We start from the raw sequence: 15,284 nt of genomic DNA, 5'->3' as shown, positions 1-15,284 counted from the left end.
ATAATTAAGTACAGAAATCTGGAAATTGCCATTAGAGTTAACCTCTGTCCTTCCAAAGTGGGGACTTCTGCAGTACAACTCAAAAAGCTGAACTACTGTAAATAATGTGAAAACTGTAAATAATGCTAGAGGGCTTATATTTCAAGTCACTTGAGTCATCTGGCTATTTGGGCAGTTTCAGTACATCTTCATCTGTTAAAATTTCTTGCAAATATGGAATACTTTAGTGTGGTTCAACCAGAAAGAAACAAAAGCTTCTTGTCAGACACAAGATGTATTGGATGTCTAAACTTCCCAACAGCACTACAGATAACCCTAATGTCATGTCCAATTCCTACCTATTAAACCTTCTGAAAACAAAACTTTGCAATTAATGTAGAAATGAGACCATCTGCATTGTGCTATATATGGATTTCATTAGTGGATGTTTTCTCATTTCTTTTAATATACTTACAGGCTAAGCAGCCATGTTTAATAAATTAGTACATATTACTTATTGATAGATAAAGGAGATTTGTTTGCTAATCTGAGAATTTCATCTTTGTTTCCATTGGTTAGGTCACTGTACCAGAAAACTAAATAATTCGGCAATTGTTCACAATAAGGAAAATAATAAATTGACTGTAAGTCATATAGACTTTTTCTGCTCCATGTTTGTGTTGTTACCTTTCAGAATGGATATGTACATCCCTTCTGTCTATGGCGGATTAAAAGCAATTTTTCAGAGGTTGTGACTTCTAACTTACTACTCAATCTAATCTTCAACTGAAAACAATAAGCAACTATTTATCAAATTACATGTGAAAGCAATAACACTAAAATCATTCCTAAATATAATCAGTAGATACGAAAGCTAATCTCCATGATTTTGTAGCTATTATCACAATGGAAAGCAATACAAGATTCAAGAACAAAATATTACTAACCCCTTGTTCAAACAATCCCGCAAGAACGGATTCATCCATGTGCGACTCTTCGTCCATTTTGCGAACCAGTGGAGCTATTTGTTCCTGAGCGAACTTAGCAACTTAAAAACAAAAGTCAAACTGTCAGTAAGAAACAAAAATGATGCTTCAAGTTATTGAAAAGGTAAAAGATTATGAAATAAAGTATACATTATTTCTCATAGTTCACATTTAGGAATTTATATCATCCATTTTCTTCTGATGTGCTTATTTCCTTACCAAAATGATAAATGTCACTGGTAGAAATGACATTTTTCTACTGTGCACCCAGCATCATGTCAAGTATTGTGGGGTTGATGCCTCAAATAAAGTACAAGAGAACTATACTTCAATAATTAACTCAGATGATCAATCATTTCTGCAGTATTGCTAGATTTCCACTTTCTACTTTCAGCAAGGGTCAAAGTTCTTACTAAAAGGCTCTTAAAGAGATTTAAAGCTTAATTTTTCTATATTTCTTATTATAATAAGAAAATACATTTAGAAAACATAAAAGCAAAGTTTTGAGTTTAAACAAATAACAATTACCATATTACACATTCATATGGGTGGCACGGTGGCTCAGGACTGTTGCCTCACGCTAGGGACCCAGGTTCAGTTCCAGCCTTGGACTGCTGTTGGTGGGCAGTTTGCACATTCTCCCCGTATCTGCATGGGTTTCCTTCAGGTGCTCTGGTTTTCTCCCACAATCCAAACAGGTGCAGGTTAGGTGAACTGGCTATGCTAATTGTCCACACTGTTCAGGGATGTGTAGGTTGGGTGCATTAGTCAGGGGTTAAATGTAGGGGAATGGGTCTGGGTGGGTTACTCTTCAGAGGATTGGTGTGGACATGTTGGGCCGAAGGGCCTGTTTCCACACTATTGGGATTCTATGATACTTCTTTGATTCTATGATATAATTCCTCCACATAATAGCTATTGCTATTCTATAATAATGAAATAAGTTATGTTATACAATCTAAAGGACCGTTTTAGTATATCCACTTAAAGAAGGGAAATTCTATTTAATGACTTCACAGACTCAGGTTCTAACAAGATTTAATTTGTCTACCCTTCCCCAAGGCTCTGTTAGGTATTTCTTATCTTAAAATGCAATGGACATTGTTCTGTTTTAGGACTGTTTATAATTCATGGTAAAATTAAAATGGGTAAATGTGGCCCTTTCTGAACTCTGCCCAACATCAGGCCTGGGTGATCTGGATGTTAGAGATTAAAGGGAGGTTCAAGTTGTTTTGCTGAAAAGGGGAAGTAAGGTGTTCACATTGGGGAGACAAGGACAGTGTTTATCGTGGTTAGAAACTAGCCGCCTAAAGTCCCAGGAACTTGTTAAGAATGTTGAGTGGTAAGTAGTAATTCAATAAACTTATTTATTTCCAAGATTATGGTCTAAACAAAGACTGATCAATATTTCTACCTGGATACAAGACCGGTATGATTTATACCATCATGGAGATAGACTCTGAGAGGGCAAGAATCCTTTGGAAACCACTGAATGATCATGTTGCAGGTTTCCCTAAAGTATCACTGATTTTCAGACAGATTTGTCTGCTAATTTCTAAGACCAACAGAGCTGCTTGATGCAAGAGTCTCTGGATCATCATGGAGCAATGCAAGCAAGACAGTCTGCACTTGAATTCAAAAGAATAAATTTGTGAGGATTTATAACGGAACTAGAAGATTTGTTTAAGTTGTATTAGAGGCTGAACCTCCAGGAAAATCTTGTATCACAAGAAGATTATGGGTGTAAGAGTTACAAAGCTGGGAAAGGAAAAGAATAGACATAAATTCTCCGAGTTAAGAATCACTTTGGACTGGTTCTGAGAGAATTGATCGTCTATCTGAGAAACAGTATAATGTATAATTGTGCAGTGAAATTTTGTGTTCAAGAATAAAAAAGGAATACATTGCGTATTTTTTCACACATTTTATGCAAGTGTAAACTTTCATTGGGAGCTGGAAGAATTAATAATAACGTGATTCCATGCTCAATTGTCATATAGATTGGCAATTTCTCCCATTGATGATACAGGTTGCATTTCAATTTCCTGTCTGTTTTTAATCTGTCATGTATTTTGGTCCTGCAAGGTAAAGGTATTAATAAATTTAACAGGAGGAATAGTTTATCTTGGTTATATTTACCAACACCTTGTAGCTCAAACTAAGTTCTATCTCACAACTTGTAAAACAAGTTAGTTTTGTCTATTTGCAGTCTGCAATTAAATAGGATCAAGCTCCTTCTCCCTCTAAATTGCAATATTTCATTTAACACAAAACAGAGTCAGTCATTACAAACTCCCATAGATATCAAATAAAGAAAGCTTCTGGTAGCTATAAGATGTGAATTGCAATGCCAGTCATAGCTCTTTAACACTACTCAAGTGAAGAAGTTACACATCAGGCTTCATTCTACAGCATTGTCCCATTTTGCTTCTCTCATTTATTTTCTTATCTGGTTGTGTTTATTATTTGTCTCTTCCATCTTAAATATCAGGCGGCTTTTCTGTTTGTCTAGTTTCGTACTTGATTACAGACATAATGTGAGGAGAATCAGAGAAGTGCATAATAACAGAGGAACTGATTTAAAATCATAGGTGGAGTTGTTGGCAATTGTGGAAGAGGATTCCCATGTAATCCCAATAATTACCAAGGTTAGACAATTTACTTTAAACCTTTCAGAAAGACACGGACAGATTATATGATGACTGAAAAAATTGGAACTAAGATTTCTGACCCCTAATTGCCCACATCCACAAAACTAAGAAAACAAAAATAATAATATTTGTAATAAAGAATTGCGAATATCAGCAAGTACACAGGTCCATTTCTTCACTAATATACTTAAAATGCAATTTATATCATAATATAAAAGGAACACGATTCCTAATGTTAAATAATGCAAAAGATGTGAGAATGGGCCATTAGTGCAGCTAGGAAGTGGAAAGGTAAATGCAGGCATTAAGCTTGGAATTTGATGTCAGCATATTGTGTTGTTATTGTATCTTATGGAAATTGAAGAACAGAATAGATGACATATCCTGGCTTCAAGGATAGAGGAAGTGGAGGTTTGGGGAGAAGGCAGGGGAAGGCACGGTGGATTGCCAATCACTCCTCTCTGTACACCAATGCTCAGTAGTAACAGTGTGTATCATCTATAAGATACATTACAGAAAGTCCCCCAGATTTCTTAGACAATATCTTGCATCTAGAAGGACGAGGACAGCAGATGCCTGGGGCCACCATCAACTGCAAGTTGCCCTCCAAGCCATATGCCATTCTAACTTGGAAATATAATCATCATTCCTTAAGTGTTGCAGGACGAGATGCTGAAACTCACTCCCCAATGGCATTATGAATCTATGTACGGCAAATGGACTGCAGCAGTGCAAGAAGGTAGCTCACCACTAGTTTCTCAGAGGCAACTAACAATGATCAATAAATGCTGGCCAGCTAATGATGCTCACATTCCATGAATGAATGAATTTTTTAAAAATTTGAAGAAACACCACAAGAACTCTGTGCTCTTCCTTAAATAAAACAAACATCAGGGCAGACGTCAATTGGCAGAAGGAAGACAAAATGTTTCTTTTGGGAATGAAGAATGAAGGATATTCCTGCTCCTTCAGAGTTTTTTACAAGAATAATTAGCCTCTGGATCCACAGCCTTTTGCTAGTTTGTTGCGCCCCAAGTACTAGGAAACCCTACCAGGAGCATTTCAATATAAAAATCAACTCTCGATTGCATTGCACATGCCCACTTTAAATATGCTTCTCCAAAAGTGGACAATCACAATGCATGTTCCCTACTGAAATAAAAATGGTACCCATTTTCACCAGGTCAGGGCTGCATTTTCTAGACTTTAGCCCAGTCGTTTAGAAGAAGGTTCAATTGTGTGGCCTTCCCATCTATCAATACACTTATTTACACTGGAATAATGGAGTCAAATAGAAAAGGAAACTGAAAATGTAGGTTAAAAAAAATTAAAAGACAAAAACTTTAGAATCAAGCAAGTATGCATTTCTAGGACGCAGCTGAAAAATGGTAAGTGGTTTTTAAAAGTTGGACAGATTTTGTGATGTCACCATTGAGATTCTAATACCACAATCCAAAAAGCCAGAAACAAGTCAACGTCACTGTCAGCATCAAGTTCTCCCATATCAGAGAGTTAGCATGGGGTCAGAAGACGATGATAGAGCTCTTGGTGCTTTATGTCCAACCCCATAAAATGAGGTACTACCAAAAACAATATTTCATTTTCCATACCAGTTACCATCAGGACATCTGAAAAAAACTTGTCAATCTACAGAAATATGGGCTGGAATCTACTGGAATCCTAATTAGCACAACATTACAGATGAAGGACAGAAGTTCCAACTTTGGCAGGAAAAAGGCAGATAAGCTATCTACACTATCTAGTTTTCCTATTAATTTACGCATATATTGCAATTTGTAGTTGAGCTGAAATCTGGTTTCTACCGATTATTTATGTATTCATTATATCGGCTCAATAAAGGCCCCTTAAATACAAAAGAAGAGTGAAGCAAAAACTAAAATGATTAAAGATAGTGAGTAATTTGTCCCTGTTTCACATTGTATCATAAATGTTATAATTTAGGGAATTTTAGAAATTAGAGAGAAAGAAAAGGAAACAATACTAACACTGGAACTCACATGACAATATACACGAGAAGGCAAAAGTGAGGACTGCAGATGCTGGAGATCAGAGTCAAGATTAGAGTGCTGCTGGAAAAGCACAACAAGTCAGGCAGCATCCGAAGAGCAGGAAAATCAACATTTCGGGCAAAAGCCCTTCATCAGGAATGTACACTAGAACCTGGTACCAAATTGATGTGTTGAAAACCTGGTGGGGAAGTGGTGGTATAATAGTAATATCAATGAACATGGGTTTGATTCCCACCAAAGTATATGGTGAAATTTGAATTTTAGTTTAATGGTGACAATTATAACTAATGTCAATTGTCGCTAAAACCCATCCAATTTATCAAAGAAAATCTTCCATGCTTATTTAGTCTGATTTACATGTGACTCTAGACCCATAGTAATGTGGTTGATCCTAATTGCCCTCTCAAATTGCCCAGAAAGCAAGAACTGAAGAGTAAGTAGGAATGGGAAACAAACGGACAACAATGCTCACATCACATCCATGTAAGTATAAAGAAAAATAAATGTGTTAAGGTCAGTTGAATTGCAGAGAGCCTCAACATTAAGTTGGAGAGGGAGGACAACAACTTCCATTGAGGAATTTATTTTTGCTGGCTGGAGTTAACAGCATGAGCTAACCAAATTACTTTGTAGCTGCCAGCTTTGCAAAAGCCTATAGAAGACTGATATAGGAACTAATAGACAATGCACGTAATCATACAATCCCTACAGTGTGGAAGCAGGCCATTCGGTCCATCAAGTCCACATCGACCGCTGAAGAGCATCCCACACAGACCTATCTTTCCCTTAACCCTGCATTTCCCATGGCTAATCCACTGAGCCTGCACATCCCTGGACACTATGGGCAATTTAACGTTGCCAATTCACCGAACCTGCACATCTGGGGATTGTGGGAGAAAACCGGAACACCCGGAGGAAACCTACACAGACACGGGAGAATGTGCAAACTTCACACAGACAATTGCCCAAGGATGGAATCAAACAAGGGTCCTTGGTCCTGTGCTAATCACAGAGTCAGCATGCACCTGGTTTTAAAGGATATGTTTTCCAGATTTATTTCCATTTGTCTTAGAATTCTTGGCAAGAATATACCTGTCGAATTGCTAGTCTTAATACTAATTAACAAGAGATAGTGCAAAAACAAACTGGAAGTAAGTTACCTGTTTCTTTCATTATCAGCTCTTCTTCGGTGTAAGTCTGTAATGGTGCATGACGGATGCCAACTGTAGTGCCGTTGTCCAAAGCTATTTCTGCGGTGGAAAATTTTGAAATCTGTGGTTGAACCTTTAGAAGTGTTGGACACCTGGGTCTGCCAAAATTTCTTCCCAGCTTTTTGTCATTCATGTAATATATTAATTAGAATAAAACAGGTTTGTGTTATTTAACTTGTAAATCAAGAGATAGTTAAAGAATCATAGATTGGTTGCAGTACAGAGGTGTAAAGGTAAGTTAACCATAGTTCACCATCTTCAGTAAAATACTTTCCCAATTCACTTTTATATTTGAAACCAATGTTATTTTGCTGTAAGCAAAACAGGAAAGTCATAACTGCAATAAATCATAAGAGTCTAATACATTTGGTGATCGAGTTATACTCGAAAACATCTTTATAATACTTATGCTCCATATTCAGCATGTATTAAAATTTCTGACCACTTAGTTTTACATAACTTTTGTAGCTCCCCCTGTCTGTTCACATAGATTCAATGCTCCATTCTCCAGGTTTAATAAAAGTTTGAAAAATAATCATTGACATAAATTAGTATGGCACAAATCCCAGCACAGATTAGAACAAACGAAACAGGAACAAAAGTAGATAATACAGCCACTTGAACCTACTCTACCATTTGATATGATCTCATCTAGTCTGCATGGAGTGTCTGCAGGCCCATGGCTAAACAAAGACTATAATGTTGAACTTACAACTTCATTTTCTTTATTTTTCTACTTTAAACTAAAAAGAAGTGTAATTTTGATCTTTTTTTTATTTTTCTACTTTCTACCTAAGATTTTGAACCTAGATACCTTTGCACTGAAGATAGCATTAGGAATGGTGACTTTGTACATTTTTCATTGTACTCCTGTATTCCTGTGCTTGAGTATGTGCGACAATAAAACCTAATCCTAATAATTCTTGCTCACTCTCCATAACTCTTCAATCCATTAGTAATTAAAAATCTGTCTATCTCCTCAAATATATGTAATGCCCCAGTATTCATTGCACTGAGCTAGTGAATTCTACAGATTCATGACCCTTTGAGAGAAATAATTTCTGCTCATCTGTTTTAATCTGCTACTTCTTATCCTAAAACTATGATATCCCATCCTAGACTGCTCCATGAGGAAACTCCTCTCTATATTTACTTTGTCAATCCCCTTTAGCATTCTATATACTTTAATTTGATCACATTTCATTCTTCTAAACCAAAGAGTATAGGCCTAAAATGCAAGATAAAACCCTCATCCCTGAAATCAATCTAGTGCATCCACTCTGAACTGCCTGCAATGCAATTACATCCTTCTTCATGTAAGTGGACCAAAGAGTAAGCAATATTTCAGGTGCAGTCTAACTAATACCTTGCAGGAACACTTGTCTATTTTTACACTATTCCTTTAGCAATAATTGCCAAACTTTTATTTGCCTTCCTTATTATCTGCTTTACTTGCACACTAGCTTTCTGCAATTCATATACTAGGAAATCCACATCCCTCTGAACTAAAGAACACTGATGCTTCTCTCTGTTTAGATAACAAGCTGCCTTTTTATTCCTCCGGTCAAAATGGATGATCCCACATTTATCCACATTCAACTTTATGTGCAAAATTTTGATCCATTTGCCTACCTTAGTCTTAACAACTTGTACATTTCTTATTTTTTCATTGCAACTTACTTTTCCACCTATTTTTGTATCATCTGCAAACTTGGCTTCAATACTTTCTATCCCTGCATCCAAGTCATTGATACAAATTATAAATAATTGGAGCCCAAGGACCGATCCCTATGGCACTCCCTAGTTACTACTTGCCATCCAGCAAAATACCCATTTATCTCAACTATCTGCTTTCTGTTAGTTAGTCAGTCTTCTGTCCAAGCTAATAAATTACCTTTAATCCCATGTGATATTACCTTGTATCTTAACCTTTTGTACATTACCTTATCAAATGTCTACTGAAAGTCCAGTTCTAGAGGATTCCTATTATCCATATTGCTTGTTACCTCTTCAAAGAACGCTCACAAATTAATTATGATTTATCCTTTATAAAACCATGCTCACTGATGAACTGCACTTTCGACTTTCCCAATGTTCTGTTATTACTCCGTTAATAATGGATTCTAACAATTTCCCAAAGATACAAGTTAAATTAAACAGTCTGCAGTTTTCTACTTTCTGCTGTAACATCTAACTAAAATCCTTTCTAGCTTTCAGTCCATTATTTATTCACCAAATGCTTTTTTTTTGCAAATTTTTACTCCTTTCAGCTCAGCCTTTTTCTTGGTCTTGATTAAACATTCTTAAGAAGAATAGGCCTAATGTATTATAAACTTTCTCTCAGTCCACTTTAAGGATTACTTTCTCAAAACGTCAAAGAAGTTGATAAGGCAGGACTTTCCCTAATTACATAATGAGTGCTGTGTGTTAAATTATCATAAAGTTAAGTATCTATTTTGCTCTTCTTAACCAATTCAATTATTTTGTCCTGCAATACTTTGTTTCAACTACTCACTGCATTCCATGCTCGGAATGTGTAAAGGATATTCTCATTATCTCACTTTCCTCCAATTCAAAAATCTTTCTAGTGACAATTTTAAAGATTATGATTCCTCAACTTGGAGTGCTCCAACAGGCAAAATAATTTTGCCTCTTTAGTCTATCAAAACATTTAAACTGCCCCATTGCCTTCCTTGCACTCAAAGTTAGATCTCTCAGAATGACACTAACATGGCAGAGATGGCGTTGGAAAAAGGAAAATAAAAGTCTGGACATTTAAGGCTGAAATGGGGGAGATATTTGATAAATTAAATCAAACTTACAAAGGGTAGAAGTTCTTGGTTTGGATGGATTGCAGCTATACATTTTAAAGTTGGGGGTGGTTGGATTTTCCCATTTTTGGTTGAATAATTTTAGGCCTGGGTTTCATGGCGGGTGTCCCATCTTGGCCCACAGCAATTTTTCTCTCACTAACTACTGTTCCTCACCTTGTTAATTATACAAGCAGCCTCTCTGGTGTCCCTGATGTGCAATCACATGGCAGGGGATGTGAAATTCCTGCCACTTCTGGGATCTTCCAGAGTCCAAACCAACAGTACCATATTTCAAGCCCACCAGCACACCCACTTCAGATACCGCTCACCAGGAACTCTCTAATACCGAAATAAAAGTAGAAAATTCTAGAGAGAATCAGATATGGCAGCACTTGTGAAGAAAAAAAAAGTTAACATTTTCAATCCAATGACTTTCCTTCATAAACTCACAGGAAACCCAAATGTCTCAGAAAGGAAAGCCAGCACTCTGCTTTCCAGATAGGAATCTGGACTTCCTAGTGGATGGGACAGTCAAGAGTAGGGTCATCCTCTACCCAGTAGACCAGAGAAGGCCACACACCAAAACAGTCAGCCTGGATACAGTTAGCAGTACTATCTCAATGCTATCTCCAGGCTCAGAGAGAATATACAGCAGTGCAGGAAAAAGGATCAATGATCCAAAGAAGAACAAAAAAAAAGTTCATTTTTCCAATTCAGCTATGTCCACTCTGAAGGAGTTCTACTCTTCTTTCCATTGGGACTTCCAAAGAGTCATATTGGACCTGAACTGTTGACTTCCTTTCTCTCTACACAGATGGCGCCAAACCAGGCAGAGCATCTCCAAAACTTTATTTTACTTCAGACTTTCAGATCTGCAGTACTTTGCTTTTATTCAATGATCTGTTCTGAAACAGCAAATGCCACTATCTTCTCTCTGCTGTGTCACACTTGTCTGTCATTGCACACAAAAGTCAACAACACTCATTCACTACCAACTTCACTACTGCATATAGCATTTCCACTCAACAGCTTTCACACAAACCTATACTCCACAACTATTAACCCTTCCTGTCCTCTGGCTAAATAAAACTATGTAATCCATAGAGGCTGACAGCTCTCATGTAAAGACATAAAGCAAAGCACCATAAAATGCACCTCATGTAGATGCATAAGATGGCTGTGTGTAAAGCAACCAGGCAGGAGCAAGCAAGTCAAAGGTGTCTCTGGGCTCCAAAATGAAGTGCCGAAGTGGATTATGATTTGGTCCAATGTCTTCAAGACAGTATGATAAGGTTAGTGGTTTACCGCTGCAGACTATGGCAAATGAAGGCTGGACAAGGAAGCTGTCATTGGAGCATTCAATGACCTGTTCGTGAATGGTTGTGGAAACACAGGCCCAGAAAAACAAGCAGCAGGTAGCATCCAGATAACCCATGCAGTTTTTCAATTCAGGAATTGATGCTGTCTAGTTTCTTGGGAGAGGGGAGGTGAATTGCAAGCTATATTTAAATGAAAGGAACTGTAGGAAGCCTTTCAAAGAATCTTTGAAGGCTTGCCTCAAACAAAGCACCAAGAGTTCGAGAATTAAAGATAGAAAAATAGAGAATACATTGAACTTGAATAGAATTTGGTGGGGTCATAACTAAAATATCATGAATAAGTCTGGTATACATTTTTATCACAAAAAAATGGTCAGATGAACTTAAGAAGCTGCAAAACAGATTTATTTGACTAATAACTGAACTGACATCAAAAACTTGTATTTATTGGGCTAAATTTTCATATTTCTTGGCAAAGTGATTTTTTAAAATAAGTTACTGATGCAACCGCACACTCTTCATCTAATTAATGGTGTCCATTTCATGGAATCATGTGGCAAAGAAAGCAGACATGCTCACTAGTGCTGAGAGTTTGTTACGTTCACGTCACAGGCATCTTATTTAGATCCTAGCTTTGCACCACTTCTGAAGCTGCAAACCAGAAAGTGCCCTTCACAGTTTGGTGCTGCACTGTTATCCCCAAAGAAACATCCCAGGAAGAGAAGTTAGTTCCTTTGCGACCGCGATAACATTCTGAGTCAATGCAGAGTCTGAAGACAAACACAATGCAAACAGGTCAATGATCATCTACTATCTGCAAGGGTAAGTGTCATCACCTTCTCTTTACTACCTTATACTCACTGTGCCACTACTCAGTCTAAATTCTACTGATGCACACGCTTCTTCCAAACCACTAATCCTTCCTGCCTTCTCTATTTACTCACCACCTCTCTTGCATCACCACTATCTGCTCTCCAATTCAAATTTTTCTTGGACTCAGTCCTTCCCTTTATCTCATTACAGGGAAAACAAAAATCTGCCCATCTCCCCTTCCTGATGTCTGCACAGCACGTTGACTGGCAAACCTGTAATACATAGACTATTTGTTTGTGACCTACAGGACTGACCATGACTAACTAAGTGTGAGTAAATCTGTTGACGGACATCATTCCCCTCATCTCCATTACGAACTGCTCCTCTTTGACTTTTACAAATGAATGTTTGGTTGATGTACATGCAATTGCATTGGTCACATAAGCTGCTGACTCACACTGTAGGAGTGACACTGATATAGCAGGGTGTCTTATGCAAACATGTATACCTCCTTGACAGTTCAGTTACTAAATTGTGACAAGTTCCACCATCCTTTATGTGCTAAAAACAATGCGTGGAATAGTGACCAACAGCCTCTTAGCAAATAATATGAAAGTAAGACAAGGGCCATTAGTTGCATCCTTTGTGTCCTTGTGCGCAAAGTCTCTAAGTCTCTAAATCCTACCTTGATTTGGTTTCCAAAATGCAAGCCCTCAGATATAGAGGTTTAAGGAAAGAATTCCAAAAGTTAAGCTTTGGCAGCTATTGGCTCAGGCACCAGAACAAGTAACAATCAAAAATAGGCTTGCTTAAAGAATGGGACATAAAGCCACACAGTTAACTCAGAAGACTGAAACACAGGAGATAATTAGAGATAAGAAATGGTCTGATTCTGGAAGAATTTGAAAACACCACTGAGAATTTTTAAATTGAGACATGGTTTAACTGAGAACCAGGGTAGTTCAGTTAACTCAGGAGTTATGGAGGAATGTATTTAGTACAAGTTCAAACATGAATAGCAGAGTTTTGAATGAGGGCAAGTTATGGAGGCTACAATGTTATGGAGGCTAGTCAGGAAAGTATCATGGTTGTCAACAAGACATGGATGAGGACTTCAAAAGCAAAAGATTTGAGGCGGGACAAAGATGTTATGAAAATAGAAATTGGTGTTTTAAGTTAAAACATGAATGTGTAGTAAATAGCTTGTCTCAGGACCAAATATAACAACGAAGACAACACAAGAAAGTCAATTGTAAAAAAAAAATCACTAAGTCACTAGAGTGTCTGGAAAGAATTTTCTTCATAGTGAATCGTCTAAAGGTTACCTAGACGTCACTGTTTCTGTGAATGATGTGGATAATTGAGTGTTTTACAGAAAAACAGTACCAGCAAAAATATCAGTTGGTACAAAAATCATAAAACATTACTATGAAGATTGCTATTTCCAGTGAAGTAAATTGTGATGGGAAATACTTTTTTACAAATATTTCATTGTGTAACTTATAAAATGCCATAAAATTTGAATGGGGTGGAATGCAAAAAGGATTTCCTCTACTTGAAATATGCATTTATATTACAACCTTGCGCTGTGTTATTGCAAAGCTAATAGGGATTGATGAAATAACAAAGGGATAAGACAAGCATCAAACCAATAACTGATATCCCTGGAAGTGTGATGAAAGTTGGTTCGACTGAGGCACTTAAGAGGGTATTGGATGATTATGTGAATAGAAATAACGTGCAAGGGTATGGGGACAAAGAAGGATATTGACACTCCGTAATGATGCTTGTTTGAAAGGATGGTGTGGGCATGATGAGCCAAATGGCCTCTTTCTGCACCATGACAATTCTGTGATTGGTTCAAGATAATTGCAAACCTAGTAAAAAAAACACACACCTTCTGGATGTTTTTAAACCCTATCCCACTACCTCCTAGTTGAATATAATAAAAAAGTTAGGTCACTGTCAGAACAGATTGGAAATTTGCTTAATTTCAAAGCCAACATCGAGCTTTCAAAGAAAACCATCAAAAATCAAAATTTGTCATTTGTCACAGAATATAAAGGCCACAGAATATTTCAACACTTGAGTTTATGGTGTGTAAATAATGGTGTGTATGAAAAGTGGGTAATCAAGAAGATTGGTAGTAAAAACATTGGGGGGGGGGGTGGTGAGTGATATTTTGGATTGTACCATATACCTTCTATTTGCCCTAAACTGGCTTAAGCAAACAACTTGTAATAAATAAAAACTTGTCATAAGGTCATTGTTAACTGTTATAATGAAAAAAAGGTCTTTATGCTGATCTACAGAAATTAAGATCAACTCTCACAAAGAGACAAAATAGAACGATAAAGAGGAACTTCGATTATCCGAACATCAATTATCCAAAAATCGGATTATCCGAAGGAGATCTCGAGGTGCCGATAGAAACATTACATCAAAGGTGTGTTTCCAACACTGATTGCGTCTTTTGTTTTAGTGATTAAACAGGCACTGTCTCCAAATGACAGACCTCCCGCCCTCTCTCTCACTCTCTCTCCCCACACTTTCCCTGGAGTTCTACACAGGGGTATACCCTAAATCCCAGTTCTCCAGATAATCTGTCCAACATTGTCCTGTACAGGGCAAAGGTGGAACCTGTCAAAAAGTTACAGTAAAAAGTTGTGTGCGTATGTGTGCATGTGCGCTATTTGGAGACTCATCCCCCAAAAGGCACCAGCAGCAGCGGCAGTCTTGTTGTTGATGTCCAGTCCAGCTGCCCCAGAGAGGGGGCGGGGGTGGACAGGGGGCAGTCTTGGACGGGTGGTGTTGGATGAGGTTGGGGGTGCAGACGGGGACTCTTGTGTGGTATGCTGTGCGTCTCCTGAACAGGAAGCAGACTTAAAAAACTCCGAGCCCCAGAATAAAGGTATTTAATCGATTAACCGAATAATCAATTATCCGAACAAAATAGTGCCCGCCATCTCGTTCTGATAATTGAGGTTCCTCTGTACTTGTTTGTAACTGATTTGCATAAATCAGGGCATGGTGACTCAATGGTTAGCACTGCTGCCTCACAGTACCAGGAACGTGGGTTTGATTCCACCCTCTGTCAACTGCCTGTGTGGAGTTTGCATCTTCTCCCCTTCAGGATTCCTTCAGGTGCTCCAGTTTCCCCCCACAATCCAAAAGTGCGCAGGTTGGGTGGACTGGCTATAATAAATTGCCCATAATATCCAAGGATTTACAGGCCAGGCGGATTAGCCATAGGAATTGCAAGGTTACAGGGATAGGGTACAGGAAATGGGTCAGGATCGGATGCTCTTCGGAGGTTTGGTGTGGACTTGATGGCAAAGGATTTTGTGTCTGTTTCGGTGTTTGCATCAATATTGATACTTCTCTGCATTATACAAGCAAATGTATTGATCGGTTCAGGATTAGATGTATCACAGAACTTAATGCAAAATAACAAATATCACAGGGGCAGAGAAAAGAAATTT

General features: G+C 37.7%; 1 protein-coding gene across 1 annotated transcript in view; it reads right to left on the bottom strand.

Annotated features, from left to right (window-relative positions):
* Positions 1-15,284, bottom strand: part of acadsb (acyl-CoA dehydrogenase short/branched chain) — a 61,027-nt gene that overhangs the window by 39,673 nt on the left and 6,070 nt on the right. The window contains exons 2-3 of the mRNA XM_072557505.1: positions 6,807-6,975; positions 927-1,027 (exon numbers count right to left, since the gene is read on the bottom strand). Of these exons, the coding sequence (XP_072413606.1) occupies positions 927-1,027; positions 6,807-6,975 (270 nt within the window). The remainder of the gene's footprint in view (positions 1-926; positions 1,028-6,806; positions 6,976-15,284) is intronic.

This window comes from Chiloscyllium punctatum, chromosome 38, assembly GCF_047496795.1.
Source record: "Chiloscyllium punctatum isolate Juve2018m chromosome 38, sChiPun1.3, whole genome shotgun sequence".
In the NCBI taxonomy this organism is placed as follows: domain Eukaryota; kingdom Metazoa; phylum Chordata; class Chondrichthyes; order Orectolobiformes; family Hemiscylliidae; genus Chiloscyllium; species Chiloscyllium punctatum.
This window is presented reverse-complemented; position numbering and strand designations above follow the sequence as displayed.